At 45.3% G+C, this 23359-nt stretch overlaps 1 protein-coding gene across 3 annotated transcripts; it reads right to left on the reverse strand.

The window, feature by feature from the left end:
• Positions 1 to 1081: 1081 nt before the first annotated feature.
• LOC123443019 (chloride channel protein CLC-c-like) lies at positions 1082 to 13753 on the reverse strand. Of its 3 annotated transcripts, none has more exons than XM_045119236.1 (8): positions 13498 to 13753; positions 5918 to 6199; positions 5243 to 5443; positions 4784 to 4961; positions 3645 to 3907; positions 3010 to 3279; positions 1773 to 2904; positions 1082 to 1598 (listed from the first exon to the last, which is right to left on the reverse strand). In XM_045119236.1, the coding sequence occupies exons 2-8, from the start codon at positions 6175 to 6177 to the stop codon at positions 1485 to 1487; spliced, it is 2418 nt and encodes an 805-aa protein (XP_044975171.1). In that variant the 5' UTR covers positions 6178 to 6199; positions 13498 to 13753; the 3' UTR covers positions 1082 to 1484. The 3 variants fall into 3 exon arrangements, with proteins under 3 accessions (XP_044975171.1, XP_044975169.1, XP_044975170.1); XM_045119234.1 differs by lacking the exon at positions 13498 to 13753 and adding an exon at positions 7314 to 7525; XM_045119235.1 differs by lacking the exon at positions 13498 to 13753 and adding an exon at positions 7255 to 7486.
• Between the last annotated feature and the right edge of the window lie 9606 nt (positions 13754 to 23359).

Below are 23359 nucleotides of genomic sequence, written 5' to 3' on the forward strand. Positions count from 1 at the left end.
ATAAATTTTTTGTTAAAAAAATTAAAAAATATTAAATACCACGGCAATGCCTCCTCCTTTTGTGTGGAGAAAGATGACTGGGTGCAGTCCTATAACTTCAAAACTATAATTTTGGGTCCTAAAACTATGTAAGTTTGTTCATCTCAGGTCCTAAACTTGCACGGTCAAAATTATAGTTGGGACCCAAAATTATAGTTTTAAAGTCGTAGGATTAAAGTGACACATCTCCAATAGTTTTGGAACCTACAACTACAGCTTTAAAGTTATATGACTAAACCGACACACCTTCAATAGTTTATAGTTGTAGGACTTATGATGCATTTTACTCTAACAAAATCGATGGGAGTTCCGTCAACAACGACGATCACACACACGGTATAAAAGAAACCAAGTGGAACCCGACCCACATAGAATCTGGGAAGGGAGGGAGAGATGGCGGCCGCGACGGGTGACCCGCTGCCCTTCCCACTCCTCTCCGCTGGTGGTGGCAACGGCGTGCATGATCCTCTATGATGACGTTGACGATGACAACGTATATTTTGTGTAGTTAGGTCTTGAAAACAATCTTATGGTTTGTATATTTTGGTGAGGTGGTATATACCAACTCCTCACGGTGATCCGCACGGTGATCACGAACTTGCGGTGGTAGGATTACACAGTCTTCTGAATGTGGTGGTAGGATGACACCACCATAGTGGTAGGTTGAACTTGGTATGTGGTATGATCATGACACAATCTTCTGAATGTGGTGGTAGGATGACACCACCATAGTGGTAGGTTGAACTCTACCTTCACAATTTGCATGTTGACATTTCTCAAAATTCTACGGTAGTAAAAAGTTGTATCATGTTCAATCTTCTGGCTTGCTTTTTTCATGTTTGATAAGCAGGAGGAGATTCCACACTCTTCGGGCTTTGCATATTTGCAGTATGTTAATATATTTTCACTATTGACAAATGATACGTGGATCCGATGAAAGGCAGATGGCACTCACAATAAATCACACTACACTACATTGAGATGCGAATGTGATTGGGGGAAGAACAATTGAAAGGAAAATACAGTCAAGAGGCCAAGCAAATACTTGCAAATGAGAATGAGACTTGTTTAAATATTTTTAGAAGTTCTTAACTAAACCCTTAGACTCTTCGCAAACACACACACGCGCGCGCACACACACACACACACACAAACCTCGGACTCAAACATGCTTTGTAGGAAATGTATCATGTATGTTCATCTTTCCAGTTCCAGACTTTGAATGTTTACTCTACAGTTGTACAGTAATTCCTCTCATATGATTACAACAGACAACTAGGGTCACCGGCTTCCTTGTCTTTAGTTCACGAACTTCTTTGACCTTCTGACACTGGGCAGGCGTCCAACCATGTGGCCAAATTATTATCACACAAGAGCAATCTAATTGATGTACATAAGACTTGTATGATTTCTGTAGATGGGAAGAAACACAAAACTTTTCACAGTCAACCTCCCATCGAGGTTGAATGGAAGTTGTGAGGATTGAAACTTGGGAATAGGCCGTGGATATGCTCCTCCACAAAATCATGCCTTGTGAGAATTCCAACAATGGGAGGCCTCTGCATTCAACATATGAAATATGTCATCAGCGGTGGGCACCTTTACAAATAAAAGGAAACCATCCATAGTTGAAACAGTTGGTACAATTCATATTATATTGAATGAGAAAATGCATCACGAGTGGGGACACACACACACACACACAGAGAGAGAAAGAGAGAGAGAACCCTTACGTATGGAGTCTTTGGAACAACCAAGAGATGCCTCAATCCTAGTTCTCGAAATAGGAGAGCAGCTTTTGCTAGTGACATTGTCTCAACCACCGTATATGGTGACGTGTTTGCAATCGTATGGAGATCAATATACATTTGCATCTCCTCATCAGTGAAATGTAGATCCTCAATTTTCAAACCCTTCCCTGACCCCGGCTTAGCAAAGTCAAAGGCACCGAACCTTTCCATAACAAAGCTACCGCTGGTTTTTACCCGCTCCTTCATAAACATCTTGCCTTTCAGCAAAACCAATAGATGAGACCTGATCACAAGCCCAACCAACTCAGGCACTTCTGTTAGAGGTGGCTCATCAACCACTGGAAATCCATTGTGGCCAGTGATCCTCAACGCAGTAACAATGTCCGCTACCTTCTCGATACCTGAAAATGTGATTAGTGGGCCCGACACAACATCACCAGCAACCAAATGTCTCATGTACGGTTCAGCATGAGCCTCCATGTACGGCAAACCTTTCATTACCACTATCTGGTCATAAACCCCCTTGTTAAAGCTGTCCGCGATGGTCTTCGATATTAGAAGAACAAGCATGACCAAAGGGAGCATTTGCAGATCATTGGTGAGTTCTAGAAGGATCACGCAGACTGACACCGTCATTCTCATTGTCCCACCGAGAAAAGAGGCCGCACCAAGAAGTGCAAAAAGTCCAGGGTCAAGATTTGATATGGATCCCAAAAGCGTACCCACTATTCGACCGTATGTGGCTCCAGCAAGGATAACTGGGATAAAGAGACCAGATGGGACAGCAATCCCATAAGTTACAAGGCCAAGGCAATAAATTGCGACGAAGAAGATGAAGAGACTAGACATATGGTACTCAGTCGCAGTTCCAGTGCTGAAAAGATTGCGGATGGCATCGTCGTTTGTGTTAAAGAACAGTGATGCCATACCATTGTAATACCCCGGTGGGCACTGAAAGTTCTTATAGTTTCCAGAGCGACCAACGGTGGGACATTGCTCCATGGCATCCACGGGGCATTGTGTGCACGAAGCTAGCCAAGGGAGGCCATAGGAGCACATTGATGTGATAACCGATACTATCATAGTGAGAAGGATCTTGGACGGGGCACCTCTCCTGCAGGCAGATAACGAATGTCAGATGATATCACATCATAAAATAGGTATAGAAAACAGAAAAATTATGCAATCACATTTATTACAATTCATCATCCTCACTTACTCATTGATAATACTGTAAATACGAAGAATTTTATCCAATAGAAAGTTAAAGAGGCCTCCGAATATACCACCAATTATTCCAAGGATAATTATTGCAAGTAGATCCGGAGTACTATAAGTTGCAACAGTTGAACTGAGATCAAACATAATCAATCCACCTTGCCCAAAGAGACCACACTTTCCACTGCGACAGAACTCAATCAGAGTCCTCAACACGACAGCAACAACAGCAGTTGTAAAGAATGCTCTCCATAAAAGAGCACTTCGCCACCTGTAAAATGAAGTTGGAAAAATAAAACACATTAACATGCATTCTCATGGCTAGCAATTTATTTATTTTCAAAAATAAACTAACATTTTGAAGATAAGCACGTAGGTTAACAGTACATAACTATGGTGGTACACTGGTACTAGTTTGTTTCTGCATATTTATCAGTTGGACCAATCATTGTAACTACATATCCAACTAATGATTCTTGTCAAACACTATATATGAAACACACTTCATGTCAATATTAGACAAGGACATACAAATCCTAGAACCTCATGGATAATGTAGTTGTGATTTGTAGAAGCCTGCAAAAGATAATGAACACCCCAAAGTAACAGATAACTTTCCAAGAAAAGGTTATATACCATGATGCTGCTTCCTCAAGAGCAAACAGGACGCCACCAACAGGTGCGCGGAAGGCAGCGGCCACTCCAGCTGCGCACCCACATGTAATCAAATCCCGCCTATCCCTGTCGTTCTTGAAATATCTTAGCCAATTGCATGTAAGATGGTACTTGCGTGACCCTCCCTGACCAAGTAAGTTTGCAATGCACGCCCCCGTATGTACCATTGGACCTTCCTTTCCAAGTACAAATCCGGCTGAAACTCCAAGTATTGAACCAAATATCTACAAATCAGTACAAGATTTCAGGAGAAAAAAAGGTTATGCGATAACATAGAAGAATATAATGCACAACGTGGCTATAGTAGAACATGTTTTCAACTCTCGGTGCAGAATGATATGCCAAAGGAAGATAAGTTATCCAAAAAAAATTTAAAATATATTCTATATTCTTTTACAAAAGGTGTCGAGGTAATGTGTTGTTATTTACTAGCATAAGAAATCTTAAGTACATTCAAGTGTAGGCATTACTAATAGTAGTTAGTACTACCAGCAGTGTAAAAGTTTGCACACCTACAAAATGTCAAATTATGTCTCAATTGTTTGTCTTAAGGGCATCACACCTCATGGATTTGTTAAGTCCCGAATTTTGGAGAATATATTATTATTTTGAATAGAACATAGTTAATAAGATTGCCTTGTTGTATAAGAAGCTTTAACTTTGTTCATAAGTATTACTCCCTCGTTCCAAAATACAGGATGTATTAGTTCTTTTAAAAGTCAAATGCATGCATGTTTGACCAAGTTTTTAGAAAACTGTTAATATCTACAATACCAAATTTGTATCATTACATCAATTATGGAAAGTAGTTTCTTAATCTATTTATTTTGTATTCGCATGCTCACATTTTATTCTATAATATTGGTCAAACATACATATGTTTGGCATTCACGAAGGTTGATGCACCTTATATTGTGGAGCAGAGGGAGCAATTTTTTTTCAAAAGAAGCCCAGACTATTACTGAAAGATTCTTTAGCTTGTAGTTCACAAGTCATAATGATGGACAAGATAACACATAGTTCAGCTTAGCGATGAAGAATGCACAAAAAGTAATAGAGAACATATTTGTGTGCTAATGTGTTTGTAAGTTAGGGCTCACCTTCACAAAAAGTGTACTAGGAGCCAGTATAGAATAAGCATCGACTCCGTTAAGATATGCTTTAACTTCGGGAATACCAGATCCAGCAGCTGCAGGTGCAATGTAAGCACATATTGCTGCAGCTGCTGCTGCCAAGACTAGATTGGAACCTCCATACGCCAAAAATGCAGTAAAATACCTGCACTGGAAGCACAACACTATTGATCATTTCAAATAATCTAGCAAGTGTAAGCCAATATAACTTTTCTACTGAATTACCTCTCTTGTTAAAGCTTGTAGAAATAGAAACCTAACTATTGCTTTCGTGAACTTAGCACCATTCCAGGAATTATGACATGAAAATGTGCAGAGATCTAATCATTAACCTAATCTCACTCGATGGAAGGCATGGGCCAATGGCCAGCAAAAGCTAATGGCAAAGGATGGAAAATTAACAAATGACAGAAAGTAAAACTTCACCTTTGGTTGAGCATAAGATCACTTGTGATTAGCAATTTTAGTCCAGCAATATTTTCGACTGCAAGGTTATTGAAGAAGCCAACAAGTCCGGTCAACAGGCCGATCAGAAGCACCAAAGTCCACTTCATAACAATGTACTGAAATATCTGCTTCTTCTTTCTTGACCGCCAGTCTTGCTTGAAAAGGTTATTCTCCACAACTCTGGAACAAGCAAATATTCAGTATTGCAATAAAACTGACTGTAATGTCCAGTGTGGATGTATGAAGGTCACAAAATATTTACATGTACAAATCAAATCTCTCTAGAACTCGGAAATAGATCCAGGCAGACCGTTTTCTGTGAAAATTAGCCATACTCAGAATTAACATTTCACTTCGAGTTATAATCTTAGTGGTAGCAGGTTTTCGCCCTGTAGTGAGATTTTCTATAGCGAGCTCACACAACTGGTATGCATTATCTCTTTCCCTTCCCCTCTGATTTTGCTTTGTGAACTGAACTGATTATTTCTGTGGAGCAATTAATGGAAAGGGGTTTGCTAGACTGAAAAAAGAAAAGAACACTTCACTTTGAATTCTAAGATACGAAGATGTGTCCATCTAAGAACTAAAAATAAGTCTGTCTGACATGCCAACAACACCAAACAAGAAGACAGAAGGATTGCAGGGGGTGCGTACTCGTAATCGAGGCTCTCGATGGGGCAAATGTTGGCACCAACAATAGCGATCTGGGAGGCGGTGTTAATGGTGCGTTTCCGCATGAGCGGCTCGTGTACGCTCTGGCGGTCGTCGTACCGAAGCAGCGCGTCAGAAGAACCATTCTGCCACCGCTCCCCTTCTCGTGCACCGTCCATGCGCTCGATGTCGTAGTTGTTGTTCCCCTCTCGCTCCGGCGTGCGGTGGTGCTGCTGAGGCCGTGGCGACTGGCCTCCATCCATTTGCCTGCCGTCCTCTTGACAACTGCAACATACAAGTATTAATAGATTATGGTTTCATTTTGCCCAAAAAAAAAATGGTTGCAACAATCATTCGTTAGAATTTTGAACTAAATTTTCACAGGGTCAAGGTGTTTACCAACAAAAGAAAATTCGAAATAGTTTAACAAAAATAATTTGGTTCTTTTTTGCGAAAGAAAATATTTTGGTTCCAACTCTATGATTTTGTTGAACATGCTCAGATGAAATCTTATTAGATATCCAGAAGAAACAATGTCTGGGTATGAACAGTTAGGTATTTTAAACCAACAATTAACAAAAAGTTAAATATCCGGAACCGGTGAAAAAAATGAACGGACAAATGAGGCTCAGGAGTCAAGAGGATACCACCCGAGACTGCTCTCGTGGATTTTAATAGTCACGTGGACAAGTCTACCATGCTCTTGAGCTCCAAATGAATATTCGCAACTAGTGGCTTCCCAAACTACCATGTGCGCAAGATATTTCCTATCGGCTATTCCGGCATGCCAGAAAAATTTGATAAATACAATAGCAGTTTGCTGAAAAACTAAGTGGTTGTTGCTCAAAATAATAATAATACTACAAGCTGTACCAAAACATAAAGTAATTTTGATACGGAGGGAGTCGAAAGCAGGCTTGGAATGTAAATTATGTAATGCATGAGCGCATCTATAGCCGCGTCCAGCTAATTCGGCGCCTCGCTTTCACCCCTACTCTCTCTCTCTCTCTAAAACAATCACATCCCCTGGTTTCCCTCGCTTTCTCTTTGTATGGGACATTTCATCAAACACATCGTGTACATGTCATGCGCACCGACGAGTCGACTGCACGCCATAGCTCATAGGTGGAGGCGGCGGGTAGGTGGGCCGGCGGCCAGCCGTCGTGCAAGCAGCCAGCAGCCCGACTCGCCCGCGGCGGCCGAAGCGCGCGCACGCGGGAGCTCGGGCAGCCACATGCGCGCACGCGCACCAGGGGCCTCACAGTGGAGCGAGCTAGCTAGCACTTGACGCGCGTGTATGTATGTGTGCTACGGAGGCCAGTTCGCTGCAGCCAGCGTACATGAGGAGGCCAGCACATGCGGCGCCCTGGGCGGCCAGCGCACCGGCGAAGGGCAGCACCTGCGGCGTCCTCGCAGGCCAGCGCACCCGCGGAGGGCAGCTTGGCCCACGGAAGCCAGCACGCGCGGCCGCCAGGGCCTCCGGCGAGCCCTCCTTTCCAGTGTCAGTCGCCTCCTCTGTCGACATCGTAGCCGTCGTGAGGCGCTGCCTCCTTCGCCTGCGTCGTGGCCAGCATAGCCGGTTGCTCTCGTGTCCATCCAGCCAAGAGATGAGGATTGAGTGGATGCGGGTGGGGTCGGATGCGCTGACTATAACATGGAGACAACGGGCCGGGCCAACCAGGCCAGCCCGCAAGCATGCCGCACGGCACGACCTAAACGGGTCAGGCCCGGCAAACGGCATGCATAGGGCGATGCCTGGGCTTGAAGGCAGGGCACGCGGGTCATCACGCCACGATCCGTTTAATTTTTTTATAAACATTTTTAAATTTTTAAATATATATATACATAAAATACAGCCCAATAAACCTAAAAACGAGCCCAACATGTTGGAAATATAGAGCCCAACGTGCTAAACGGGCCAACATATCGATCAGTTTCGTAATCGGGCCGTGTTAGGGCCTGAAGTCACAACCCACAGGCTGGCACGGTATGACTCGATTACTAAACGTGTCCCTGCGGGCCAGTCATGTTTAGCACAAACCGTGCTCGTGCCGTGCCAGGCCGCCCGTTTTGGCCAGGACTGTTCAGGCGTGACTAGGCACAATCATATTGCCCTGAGCCCTCAGATTTGGCATGGATTTAAGATACGTCGATCAGTCCCGATGTTCAATAAAAAAAGATTCGATTGAGTTTTTTTGATCGAGCAGTGATCAGGCGGACATTATGAACATTTGACGAAGAAATAAAGGATGTGGATGTACATGATCTAACATGACACTTCTTATTCAAGATTAGACATGTTTAGAAGTGTTTGGAAGGCTTCACCCTTGATGCCTTTTCTGTTCTTTTGTATGAAAAAATGGCAAACATACATTGAGAAAAGGACATTGAAGTGTTTGATGGATTGCATTTTTGGTGGTGCCCCCAGAGTTTGATTTTCAGGGTAGAAACCCAAGGTCTATCCTTTATTGGTTTTATCTAGCAATGATCTTGTTGAAGGCATTGTTTTTTTGGTGAACTCGAACTTTTTCCAGGGTGAAAACCTAAGATTTTTGATCAGGCAATGACAACGCTTGTGCATTATTTACTTCTTGAAGGTGTTGCTTTTGAAGAACGTCTTTTGTAATCTGGGTATTGTCATCGGGGATGGTTAGAGCATCTACAGCCGGAATTGGCAAATTTTACCCCTCAAACGGCCGTGGACGCGCCCGGGCGTGTCCGCGGACGACCGGTCACGCCTCAAATAATGAAACCGGACACGTGAAACTAGTAACCTCAAATTCATATTATTACATGCAACGTAAATGTAATACAAGCGAAGCTCGTCCAGCTCCATTGTGCCCATGTGAGGCGGACGGCTACGCCCCTCATAGTGTCGGTTCGGTCCCCTATTAGGCAGAGTAGGACAAGGGACACTAGCCGACTCACGGGTGTCGACCTCCAGTCGTCTCCCATACCCTACTCTTACTCCCTGGAGCCCGTAACCCGAACAGTGTCGGTGGACGTCAGGTTGTTCACGGATCCTTCCTCAGAGGAGACGATGTCCACCACAACACGGTTGCAGCGCCGCACCCGTGCATTATATGGGGCACCAGAGGGTCTGACTCCGCCTCCCCAACGTCCACCATCGTGAGGGCCTCTGCCGCCTCCCACGCCTACTGCATCGCACGGCGGGCACGCCGCTATTGTAAATATGCCCTAGAGGTAATAATAAAGTGGTTATTATCATATTTCCTTATTCATAATAATCGTTTATTATCCATGTTGTAATTGTATTGATTGGAAACTCGGATACATGTGTGGATACACAGACAACACCATGTCCCTAGTAAGCCTCTACTAGACTAGCTCGTTGATAAAAGATGGTTAAGGTTTCCTAGCCATAGACATGAGTTGTCATTTGATAATGGGATCACATCATTAGGAGAATGATGTGATGGACAAGACCCAACCATAAGCATAGCACGAGATCGTATCATTAAGTTTATTGCTATTGCTTTCTGCATGTCAAGTACTACAACAAAAGTGATAATTTGTGACGCGCATTCCGTGACGATTCAATGAAAAAAGGTCATGGTTTGTGAATTTAAGATGATTCCCTGACGTTTTTTCACTGAATCGTCACAGAAAGTGCATCACAGATTATCACATTTGTTGTAGATCATGTAACTCCCTGGCACCGGAGCAACGCCTTGTGTGTATCAAAAGTAATAACATAACTAGGTGATTATAAAGATACCCTATAGGTATCTCCGAGGGTGTCTCTTGAGTTGGCAGGGATCGAGGCTAGGATTTGTCACTCCGTATGACAGAGAGGTATCTCTGGGCCAACTCTGTAATACATCATCACAAGTAGCTTGCAAGAAATGTGACTAAGGAGTTAGGCACGGAATCTTGTATTACAAGAACGAGTAAAGAGACTTGCGAGTGATGAGATTGAACTAGGTATGGAGATACCAATGATTGAATTTCGAGAAAGTAACATACAATTGGACAACTGAAACTGCATACAGGATTGATTCAATCCTTGGGATCGTGGTTCGACTAATAAAGATCTCCGTGGAATATGTAGGAACCAATATGGGCATCCAAGTCCCGCTATTGGTAGACCGTAGAGGTGTCTCGGTCATGTCTGCATAGTTCTCGAGCCCGCAAGGTCCGCACACTTAATGTTTGATGACGAGATAGTATTGTTGAGTTGCATATGTTGGTAACTGTCTAACCGAAGGTTGTTCGAAGTCTCGAATGAGATCCCGGACATGACGAGGAGCTTCGGAATGGTCCGGAGGTAAAGATTGATATATGGAAAGTTGGTATTCAAGTTACGGAAAAGTTTTGGGACTTACTAGTTTTGGCTAGGAGTTGCCGGAATTGTTCCAGGGTCCACCTGCCTCGGAGGGTCCCATGAGCTGAGAGAGGTAGCGCATCGGCCCCTGGTGGGCTAGCCGACCCTCCCACCAAAGGCCCATGCGGGTGGCCGCCACCCCCTCTCCTTGGGGGCCAAGGCAGCCCCTTGGCCGCCCCTAACCCTAGGGGAAACCCTAGGGCAGCCACACCTACACCATCCCCCTATATATATGAGAGGAGAGGGAGGCAGCCAACACATCAATCCTTGGCGGCGCCCTCCCTCTCTCTTTAGTAGTTCTTCTCCTTCGTCGGTGAAGCCATGTCGAGATCGCACCACCACCAGCGTCACCACGCCGTCGTGCTGCTGAAGAACTCAGCTACTACTTTACCTACGCTTGCTCGATCGAGGAGGTGAAGACGTCGTCGAGCCGTACGTGTACTGAACACGGAGGTGTCGTCTGTTCGGCGCTGGACCGAGACGGATCGTGATTGGATCGCGAAGATGTTGGACTACATCAACCACGTTTCTTAACGCTTTCGCTTATTGATCTACAAGGGTATGTAGATGCATTCCCCCTCTCGTAGCTATACATCCCCATAGATAAATCTTGGGTGCGCGTAGGAAAATGTTTGTTTCCCATGGAACGTCCCCAACAGCCGCACCATGTTAGCGTCAGAGGACGCCCATGATGTGTCTTCGGCTTGCCAACGGAGAGGTTACGCGTCCGCCACGACATTCAGATGCCAGATGGATCGCACCACCTTCAGTGAGGCAGTGACGCCGGATCCAAGCACCGGCTGTGCCGACGCAATGGATTCCGTCGGATCAAGAGGAGGAGGGGAGGTAGGCATGAGCGGCCTGCTTCTCTCCGCCCCGACCATTGCATGGCGGTGCTAGGCTCTCGCTCTATCCAGAAGAAGGAGACGGGTCCCAAGAATAGACCCGCATCCACCTCAGCAGGTCAAACATTGAGTAGGACTTGTCTTCGGCATATCAGCTCGAACATACATGTCCCACCCATCAGTTTTGTTGTTAGGCACGCTCAGTTTCAAATCAATGTGATTTGTTACTCACTTGTCATATTATTGATGGTTTTTTATGTTTTTTGATAAAAATGATAGTTTTGTAAGAGCAACTCCAATGGGGCGACCCATTTTGTCCGCCTGCGTCCGTTTGGGTCGGCGCGGAAAAAAGTGGAGGCCCAACGCGTCGACCCAAATGCAAATCGCGTCCGCCTCACGTCCGCGCCGACCCATTTCCGTTCCAAAATTGCGCCTGGAATGCATCGGCACAGACGCGAAGCGGACGCGTCGCGTGTCTCCTCGGCGTCCGCCGCGTCCCCACCTGTAGGCCACCCAACCGCCACCGGTCGTCTTATTTATGATGACCACCGACAGCGGGCCCACTTGTCAGTCTCAGGAAGCGTCCATTTTTAAGCACGCGTGCGGCGGGGGGGCGGCCTCATCCACTTCTCCCGTCCACATCTGGCCCCCCACCACTCCCTTTGCTTCCTCGCTGGCGAAAGGAAACCCTAGCCCGCCATGGGCATCTTCGGCAGCAACAATGGCAAGGGCAAGGGCAAGGGCACCCCCGACGCCTCGTCCTCCCGTGCTCCCCTTCCCCCTCCTCCTCCATCGCCGGCACGTTTCCGCGCTGAACGTCGGCGCCTGGACATCCCGGTGCACTGGGAGTACAAGCAACCCCTCCCCTACCCCGACGTCACGCTGCCGCACCATTGGCACCTGGATCGAGGAGGAGGAGCGCGCGCGGCTAGTCGCAATGCCGCCGCCCCAGCAGACGTCGGAGGAGGCTGCCCTGGCAGCGTACCAGGCGGCGTTCGGGAGGGCTGGCCCTGCTCCCGCCTTCATCGACCTCACTGGCGATGGCGACGGCGGCGCCGGCGCCAAGGGCAAGGGCAAGGCCGACGACGTCTAGGGCAGCGTGCGGGGCGGTAGAAGGCGGGCACAGACTTTTTTTAATGTTTTAATTATGTCTAAGTGGACTTTGGCCGGCCACTTATGTTTAATTATGTTTATTTTAAGTTTATTTCGTGCGAGCATTTTTTTGCATGTCGGCATATTCGGGTCAGCCTCCCCGTTGGGCGGTCAAGCCGAGCCATTTCAGAATGCGGACGCGCACATCCACCTGGCTGACCCAAACGAACGAAATGCGGACAAAGCACACGTCCGTTTGGGTTCACCCATTGGAGTTGCTCTAATATCCTAGTTATAAATATGATGGTTTTGAGCAATTTACTTCGGCGATGATGTAAGGACGTTTATCCTTTTTGAAGGCGATAGTTGACTTAGTCGTGGGTATTTATTTCATATTTTGGTAATTGTGATCACCGTTGTCTTGTTGAGAGGGTGCTTGGGTACGTTTTAGTCTCATGACTAAAAATAGTGGGACTAAAACTTGCTAGCCTCACCCATGCTTGGATCCAAATACTAAAGAGACTAAAATTAAGTTAATGAGCATTTCTTATCCTCCAAACCCTCCAATCCAGAACTCGCCTGTGTTAAAGGAGAGGAGTTAAATGAGGAGAGAGAGGACTAATCCACATTTTAGTAGGGGTACCCCTGACTAATTTTTTTTAGTCTTAAGACTAGTTTTAGCCCCTCTTTAATCGGAGGTGTTTGAAACTTTAGCCTTTTAAAGAGATTATTTTTAGTGAGATTAAAATAAGTCCCTTGGATCCAAGCGAATGTTGATGTTTATCATAACGGTGCCGAGGCTGTGGTAGTTTGAACTTCTTTTCTGAAAAATAAATCAAGTTTGCTACTCAGAAGAAGCTGACATATCTACCCTGGACTTTGAACTACAGCGCATAAGAAAAATTTAGCCACTATGGTGTCCCGCGTTATCGTTCTCCTGGGTCAAAGACACACCGCGGACCAAACGCTAGATGGCCATTTCACCCAATAACGTGCAGACACAACAGATCGAGTTTGGCTCTCTCTCTCTCTCCCCCAGCCATTTCCGAGATTCAGATCAAGATGTATGTTGGAGCAGCGACATAATACAGAAAGATCTGGATCGCGGAACACAAATCAAAACCCACACACACATATACTCCGTGGGGAAGAGCTGAACAGTACTGCATGATACTACTAGTTCAGCCAGGAATCTGCAGCAGGGCGTATGACAAGGAGAGTTTCTAAAGAAAGAAAAGCAAGCATAGCCCGACAAGCTCGAGCTTAACTGCAAAGGATTGCTGGAAGGACGGATCGTTTACCTTAGCTATGAAGAAAACTCGAGCTTGAGCCGGCGACGAGGCCAAGGACTCGTGGTGATCATCCAGAGCACGTACCGCTCATCGCCGATCGGTGTGTGCTTGTCCCTACCCGACCGAATGCCCCCTTCCCCTCTGTATCTCTGCTCATATTTATATACACAGCTGCGCCGCGGAGCCGGAGCAACCTGGGCGTGATGTACAAGCTGCGGATGAGCAACATGGGTGTGGTGTTACAGGTTGTGCGAGGGACGGTTCGGATACGGGAAAAGCCGTAGTCTCTGCAGTCCTCTTGTGTAGCTTCACTCCATTGCACTAGACCTGTCGTTACGTACTTAGGGATATGTTTAATACGCCGATCCAACGTACGTATACGTGTGTAAGTCGTACACTCGAACTCGATCATGTGGCGTGAGTTGCGTGCTTTCCTGGACGAAAGCCACTTGGATAAATTAAGCTGAAAGACCATCTGGCTCCTTTCTATTCGCGTGATCCAGGCCAGAAGAGGCTTAATTTGCAGCCCGTCTCCCTCCGTCGATCGTACGTCAAGACTTAATTTGCAGCCCGATCGAGTCCAACCGACCTCTCCCTGTCTGGATTAATGGGATGGAGGCCATCGGTGCGAGTCGTGGAGGATTCAGCACCCCACTGCTGCTACTCCCTGCTGGCCTAGCTCGCTAGAGCCACGATGGCCATGCATGGCCTGTCGATCGAGCTGGCCGGTCCAAATGGACGTCCCTCTTCAGCTCGGCACGGCACCTACCCTGCGTTCCGCATCGGCGCATCGCGCAAGGGAGAGGAGGGGAGATGACTGTTCGTTGGCACGTGCCCCGGGCCGGGCTCCCCGGCCAGCCTATTAACTGAATCGAGGGTACCACCAACAAACAGATCGATGGAGTTTGTTGCCTCCTTGGCACGTGATCCTAGTCACACAGGCCCACGCGGCCATGATTCGACGAGAAATTTCATTCTCATTTATCCTCTTGCAATCCTTTCCACCGCCTTATCCTTTGTGTTCAATATAGATGACCCGTTGCCACAGATGTCGCGTGAGGCTGATTGTGACCGCGATGTGTATGCTCAATATAATATTTACAATAATTCATATTTACAAATAGTCATTATATGTTACATCATTATCTTTTTGTTACTTTCCCATCGGGTTTAAAGAAGTCTTATCAACATAATCTATACTATTTTTCTCATGTTTTTCCCACATGGCTTTTAGGGGAAACTCTCAAGATTATACAAAGGCTTTCATAAGATGAAGATGATGAACATTCTCAAACGTATACAAAAAGAAGCCTTTATCAAGATGATATATATTGGTAGAGAAGCATTGATTAGGAGGAGTGTTAGGTATTAATTAATTGTGTTAACTAAAGGATTAATCAGTGCTTATGTCGGTTCCATTTTTAACAACCGTTCTTTTGTAACCAAATTCCTCAATGAAAGCAATCGTTCCATCATTTGCTTTTCCTCTCTCTTTTACTCTTCACAACAACCACGCTTTTAAGTTATCTATGTCATATTCGAGCCAGACGTCTTAGCTGTTTACGTCTGATTGTCTCGCAAAAACTTTTCTTAATAGAAAAACATGTGATTTTGATGAGAGACGGGTCGAACAGTTTTTACGTGCCATGCCAAATTATTTGTATGAAACTTTATTTATTTGTAACGCTGTATCTCTTAAATCTTCATCGTTAATATACAAAATTAACAATCGATATAATTTAATATATGTGAACGAAAGTAATAATTTGTTTGCCTCTTGTTTTAATTAACTCTTTTACTCTTCACAGCAACCATGCTTTTAAGTTGTCCAGGTCATATGCGAGCCAGACGTCTTAACTGTTCACGTCTGATTGTCTCGCAAAAACTATTCTTAATAAAAAACATGTGATTTTGATGAGAGACGTGTCAAACGGTTTGTATGTTCCACGCCAAATTGTTTGTATGAAACTTTATCAATTTATAACGCTATATCTCTTAAATCTTCACCGTTAATATATCAAATTAACGATTGATATAATTTAATATATGTAGATGAACGTAATAATTTCTTTCCCTCTTGTTTTAATTAAATGATAGAATATAATAGATAATAGATAGATTAGCTTAGATTATACTCTTGTTTTCTATGAGTAATATAGATTGGGTTCAAAAATCTGGACTTATATATATATATATATATATATATATATATATATATATATATATATATATATATATATATAAACTCTATTCATCACCCAGGGTGCAGATTAAATTATTCTTCACCCAAGGTAATTTTACGACCATTTCATAAATAAATTAAATTTGAAATGCAAATAGATACATTTATATTATTTCATTACGAAAAATTTGACATAAAGAAACAAAAATATAGGTCATAAGACCAGAAAAAACACATTTTATGTATAATTTGCACTATGTTTTTATGTTTGTAATTTTACGTGAAATAAAATATTTTTTTACCGTGACTATGTATTTTTTTACGGTCTCTTTTTACGTATGAGATAAGATTAAAATTTCAGAAACGTAAAATTACGGTGTATTGATGTAAAAATTGAGGGGGGTGAAGAATAACTATTCCTCATCCAGGGTGACGAATAACGCGACCCTATATATATATATATATATATATATATATATATATATATATATATATATATATATCAAACAATAAAATAACATTTGTTAAAATTGCTTCCAAAGTGTTCTGTACATGGGCACCGCTAATTTCGGTTGTCGGCCGACCGCCCGCAGCGCAGACTGAGACGAGTCCACGTCCAGCGACAAATTTCGCTCCTGCTCCACCGTGCCGACCTTGTCCGCCCCTTCACCTCTCTCCTTCCTTGGCCAATCCCCTGTGGCCGCTGCCGCTGTAGCCGTGAACCAGACGCGAGCCGCTGCCTCGACCCCCGTGGCCTCGTGCGCCCGCGGCCTGTTCGACGGAATTCCCCGCGGCGGTGGTTCGGCTTCCGGCGCCGAGGATGCTCTTGAGGGTGTACGTGGACCGTGAAGCCATGTCTGACGCGAGTTTTTTTCACTGTTTTGACCTTACAAATAAACATGAGCATAAAATGAACTCATTCTGAAAGTATTTTCGGATCTGACCCTTTTAGAAACGCCAGAGTCCGTGGCGTTGCGGCTGCACGTAGAAACGCCTATCTACCGTGGCGTTTCTGATCTACAATCAAACGCCAGTCTACCATGACGTTTCTGATCTATAGTCAAACGCCAAGGCACATGGCGTTGCAGGTGTTAGAAATTAATTAGCAGATTAATCCAAGGGATGTGTCCAATCCGAACACTCGTGTTTCCTCTCTCTCTATATTGCCAACAGGCACCTGTTCTGGAGAGATGCCTCCGAACAGACACCTTTTTTCGCACCTCTTCCAGATGTATATATACTTGAGAATCAATAGAAACAGGACTAATCGTCCATTCACTTTTGTTCAATCTCGTTTCACTCTAACACGTTATCACGCACTCTGCTCTCGATTAGAGAAATAGGCCACATCGGAAGAACAGACGTGGATGCATTCACGCATCACAACGAATCGCCGGAGACACGCTCAAACCTCTGACGTTGATGCGGCGACCACGGCCGGCCCTCCGCAGCGACACCCTCCGTCACGTGCGTGGCGTCCTCCTTGTTGCAGTCCCGCTCCGAGACAGGAGACAACGGCACGCCGGGGACGCAGTGTCGCTCCCTCCAGCCCGCGCGTGGTGCTCAACGCCCCTCGACTTGGCTCCTCCCGGCGCGGCAGCAGATTGGGTGCGGCGCCCTCCAACCTATTAGATGCTCCGGCATCAGCGGCAGCGGGAGGCACGCAGACGACCAACGGCGCTGTAGCGGCAGGAACTGAGCGGTGTGATGACCCACAAGTATAGGGGATCAATCGTAGTCCTTTTGATAAGTAAGAGTGTCGAACCCAACGAGGAGCAGAAGGCTCTGATAAACGGTTTTCAGCAAGGTAATAACTGCAAGCACTGAAAGTAGCGGTAACAAGTGATGGTGTAGTGAGGTGAAACGTAGCAGGTGAAAAGTAACAAGTAACAAGTAACAAGTAATAGCAACGGTGCAGCAAAGTGGCTCAATACCTTTTGTACACATGGGAAATCTGTCAAGCTAATTGCCATCATGTTCACATGATTCACGTTCGTTACTTTGATAGTTTGATATGTGGGTGGACCAGCGCTTGGGTACTGCCCTTACTTGGACAAGCATCCCACTTATGGTTAACCCCTCTCGCAAGCATCCGCAACTACAAAAGAAGAATTAAGACAACGTCTAACCATAGCATTAAACTAGTGGATCCAAATCAGCCCCTTATGAAGTAACGCATAGACTGGGGTTTAAGCTTCTGTCACTCTAGCAACCCATCATCTACTTACTACTCCCCAATGCCTTCCTCTAGGCCCAAATATGGTGAAGTGTTATGTAGTCGACGTTCACATAACACCACTAGAGGAAAAGACAACATACAACATATCAAAATACCGAACGAATACCAAATTCACATGACTATTAATAGCAAGACTTATCCCATGTCCTCAAGAACAAAAGTAACTACTCACAAAGCATGGATATATTCATGACCAGAGAAGTAATGAATATCATAATGGATCTGAACATATAATCTTCCACCAAGTAAACCAACTAGCATCAACTACAAAGAGTAATCAACACTACTAGCAACCTTACGGGTACCAATCGGCGTCGCGAGATGGCGATTGGTTACAAGAGATAGACTAGGGTTTGGATAGGAGATGGTGCTGATGAAGATGTTGATGGAGATGACTCCCCTCCGACGAGAGGAGTGTTGGTGATGACGATGGCGACGATTTCCCCCTCCGGGAGGGAAGTTTCCCTGGCAGGATCGTCCTGCCGGAGCTCTAGATTGATTTTGCTCAAGTTCCGCCTCGTGGCGGCGGCGCCTCCTCGAAAAAGCTCCGCCTTGATTTTTTTTCGGACGAAACCCTTCATATAGCAGAAGAGGGGGGCTAGTGGGCCACCAGGGTGCCCACAAGCCCTATAGCTGCGCCCAGGGGGGCAGGCCGCGGCTACCAGGCTTGTGGGCCCCTGGCAGCTCCCCTCTGGCACTTCTTTCGCCCCGTATTTTTTAATATTCCCAAAAAGTTCTACGTTGATTTTCAGGGCATTTGGAGTTGCGCAGAATAGAGGACTCAGACTTGCTCCTTTTCTAGTCCAGAATTCCGGCTGCCGGTATTCTCCCTCTTCAAATAAACCTTGCAAAATAAGAGAGAAAAGGCATAAGTATGGTACCACAAAGTATAATAATAGTCCAAAAAGCGATAAATATCAACATGAAAGCATGATGCAAAATGGACGTATCAACTCCCCCAAGCTTAGACCTCGCTTGTCCTCAAGCGAAAACCAAGATCCATAAACATGTCCACATGTTTAGGGATGAAGGTGTCGATAAAACATAATACGGACATGAGGGCATCATGATCACACATAGAACAACAATACATCATAAAGATTCTTATGAGAAAGTAACAATTCCTTCACAAAGAAAAGTATGAATCAAAAACCTTACCGAGAAGTAGCCAACAACAGTCCATAGTCATTGAAGCAATTGCAATTTATCATAACATCAGAAAGAGTCAAATAACAGCTTGTAAAGCAAATCCACATACTCAATCATCTCTTTTGTTTTCCACAATTGTTACAACTCACGTGGTACTCAGAGTATCAAAGTTTCAGTTGGACACAAAGAAAGATAGGGGCTTATAATTTTGCCTCCCAACCATTTACCTCAAGGGTAAAGTCAACAATAATAAAGCATAAATACTCATCTCCAGGTTGATATATGAATATAGATCTTTCCCTAGCATATGATGTTCACCAAGATGAAGACGAAATTGGGAATTGGTGTTGATCACCATGACTTTCACAAGGACAAAAGTAAAGGTACAAGATAGGCCCTTCGCAGAGGGGAGCAGAGGTTGTTATGCGTTTTTAAGGTCTGGATATACGACCTCTTAGTATAAAGGAACGTCACTTTATATTGCCCCCTGTGATAAAGAACTTTATTATGCAGTCTGTCGCTTTTATGTCTTCCTCATCACAGGTTCGTACAAAGCTTATTTTCCACACACTAATAAATCATACATACTTTAGGTAGAAACTTTTTATTGCTTGCACCGACGACAACTTACTTGAAGGATCTTACGCAATCCATAGGTAGGTATGGTGGACTATAATGGCAAAACTGGGTTGAAGGTTTATGGATGCACCAGTAGTATTTCTACTTAGTACGGAAGTTTTGGTTAATATGAGGTGGAAGCAATCGTCACATGCTAAGGGATCTCTAGACATATAACATTGTTTGGAACCAAGCAAACACAATTCATTATGTTGTCTTCCTTGTCCAACATCTACTTCTAAGCATGTAATAGTTTGGTGAGTGCTCACAATTGTAAAAAGTGTCTAAGATGATATATTTATATGTGAACCTCTCTTTCCTTATTACTTCTTATTAATTGCAACAATGACTGGGGTCTATGTTGGTCTATTCTCAACAAGTTTCAATCATCATACTTGTTATATGTGAAGCTATCACTTTCCATAAGATCATCTCATGATCTTTCATGCTATCGTTCTTTTCATACTTTTGATCACGGCACAAAACAAAGCCCTTGACTAAGATACTCTTTATTATATAGCGCGCAAGCTTGAATACATCGGGGGAGATACAAGGCAAAGGACTCAAACTAAACACTAAAGACCTATTCCACTAAGAGAAGAAATAAAAACTGAAAAGGAAAGAACTAAAACAAAGGTAAAAACAAAATATATAAAGGTGATACGATACCAGGGCAACTCCCCCAAGCTTGGCACAAGCCAAGGGAGTTGCCCATACCAATGCTTAGTTGTCTTCCTTTGGTGGTGATGGTGGTGGAGTTTTTGCATCCTGGGTTTGGTCCTCCGTCTTCCAAGGCATAGGCGCTCCATCATGGAAAGATGAGCGAGTCTCCGGGATCCTCAAATCTGTAGCCAACCTTATTGATTTAAATCTATACTCATACTCACAGTTTTGATTCTGCAGGTCATAGATCTGGGCTTGGAGATGATCAACTCTGTCATAGAGCCGAGAGAGGTGCTTCTCGATGTTGTTTACATAGATCTTGTGCTTGTTGGTGAACTCTGTGATCATCATGTGGTTGGCGTTGAGTCCACACTCCACCATCCCTTGGCACTTGAAGACTTGTTGCTCCATTGCTTCAAGCCTCATCTCCATGCTCCCGGTCTTCTTACGCCCCTCAACATCACGGATGTGCAACATCTCCTCACTCATCTTGATAGATTGAGGGTGCTGCAACACTTCCGCGAGGTAAGGATTGATAACCTTCTCAAAGACCTTGTCCTTCAGAGCTTTTGGGGAAGCCATAACAGTCTAGATCTGCAACACAAACATGCTCGAAATGAAAACAGAGGAAAACTGCGTGATACGGAGATCGAAACCCTCAGGCGTATATATAATGATTTTTTCTAGACCAGAAGGAGTGCTCCGCAAGAAAACAGAGTCCGGGAGGCACACGAGGTGCCCACAAGCCCTGTAGCCATGGCCAGGGGGGAGGTGTTGGAAATATTTCCTAGAGGCAATAATAAAATGGTTATTATCATATTTCCTTGTTCATGATAGTCATCTACTATTCATGCTATAATTGTATTAACACGAAACAGTAATACATGTGTGAATAAATAGATCACAATGTGTCCCTAGCAAGCCTCTAGTTGGCTAGCTCGTTGATCAATAGATGATCATGGGCATTGGATATCATTGATAACGGGATCACATCATTGGGAGAATGATGTGATGGACAAGACCCAATCCTAAGCGTAGCACTAGATCGTATTGTTCGTATGCTAAAGCTTTTCTAATGTCAAGTGTCTTTTCCTTCGACCGTGAGATTGTGCAACTCCCGGATACCGTAGGAGTGCTTTGGGTGTATCAAACGTCACAACGTAACTGGGTGACTATAAAGGTGCACTACGGGTACCTCTGAAAGTGTCTGTTGGGTTGGTACAAATCGAGATCGGGATTTGTCACTCCGCGTGACAGAGAGGTATCTCTAGGCCCACTCGGTAGAACATCATCATGAGCTCAATGTGACTAAACGAGTTAGTCATACGATGACGTGCTACGGAACGAGTAAAGAGACTTATCGGTAACGAGATTCAACAAGGTATAGGTATACCGACGATCGAATCTCGGGCAAGTTCTATACCGAGAGACAAAGGGAATTCTACACGGGATTGATTGAATCCTTGACATCGTGGTTCATCTGATGAGATCATCATGGAGCAAGTGGGAGCCACCATGGGCATCCATACCCCGTTGATGGTTATTGGCCGGAGAGGTGTCTCGGTCATGTCTGACTGTCTCCCGAACCCGTAGGGTCTACACACTTAAGGTGCGATGACGCTAGGGTTCTAGGGAATTGTTATACGAGGTTATCGAAAGTTGTTCGGAGTCCCGGATGATATCTCGGACGTCACGAGGAGCTCTGGAATGGTCCGGAGGTAAAGATTGATATATAGGACGGATGGTTTCGGACACCGGAAGTGTTTCGGGCATCACCGATAACGTACCGGGACCACCGGAGGTGGCCCCGGGGGTCCATCGGAAGGGGGCAACGACCCCGGGAAGCTAGATGGGCCAAGTGTGGGAGGGAACCAGCCCCTAGGTGGGCTGGTGCACCTCCCTCACTCAGCCCAAGGCAGAGGAGGTGGAGACGGGGGAAACCCTAGGCGCTGGTGGGCCTAAGGCCCACCTAGGGGTGCGCCACCCCTCCCCCTTGCCTTGGCCGCCGCACCTCCCATCTGGGGGGGGGGGGCTTCCGCACCACCTAGCGTGGGAACCCTAGGGGTGGCACCCCCCCTCCCCTCCTCCTATATATAGTGGGCACTTTTGGGCTTTTGGAGACACAGTTTTCCCTCTCTCTCGGCGCAGCCCTGCTCTTCTTTCTCCTCCTCTCTGCCGGTGCTTGGCGAATCCCTGCCGGGAGACCTCGTCTCTCCATCGACACCACGCTGTCGTGCTGCCGGAGATCTTCCCCAACCTCTCCCTCCTCCTTGCTGGATCAAGGTGCGGGAGACGTCACCGGGCTGTACGTGTGTTGAATGCGGAGGTGCCGTGGTTTGGCACTAGATCGGAATCACACCGCGATTTGAATCGCCGCGAGTACGACTCCATCAACCGCGTTCTAGCAACGCTTCCACTTAGCGATCTTCAAAGGTATGAAGATGCTCTCACCCCTCTCTAGTTGCTGGTCTCTCTATAGGAAGATCTGAATATGCGTAGGAAATTTTTTGAATTTATGCTACGTTCCCCAACAGTGGCATCCGAGCCAGGTTTTCTATGCGTAGATCCTATGCACGAGTAGAACACAAAAGGTTGTGGGCGATGATTTGTCAATTGCTTGCCGCTACTAGTCTTATTCTTTTCCAGCAGTATTGTGGGATGAAGCGGCCCGGACCGACCTTACACGCACGCTTACATGAGACTGGTTCCACCGACAGACATGCACACCGTGCATAAAGGTGGCTAGCGGGTGTCTGTCTCTCCTACTCTAGTTGGATTGGATTTGATGAAAAGGGTCCTTACGAAGGGTAAATAGCTTTGGCATATCATCGTTGTGGCTATCACGTAGGTAAGAAGGCGTTCTTGCTAGAAACCCAAATCAGCCACGTAAAACTTGCAACAACAATTGGAGGACGTCTAACTTGTTTTTGCAGGGTTTGACATGTGATGTGATATGGCCAAAGTTGTGATGTTGCATGTATGATGTATGAGATGATCATGTTATTGTAATAGGTTTCACA

This window comes from Hordeum vulgare, chromosome 3H (genome assembly GCF_904849725.1).
Source record: "Hordeum vulgare subsp. vulgare chromosome 3H, MorexV3_pseudomolecules_assembly, whole genome shotgun sequence".
In the NCBI taxonomy this organism is placed as follows: Eukaryota; Viridiplantae; Streptophyta; class Magnoliopsida; order Poales; family Poaceae; genus Hordeum; species Hordeum vulgare.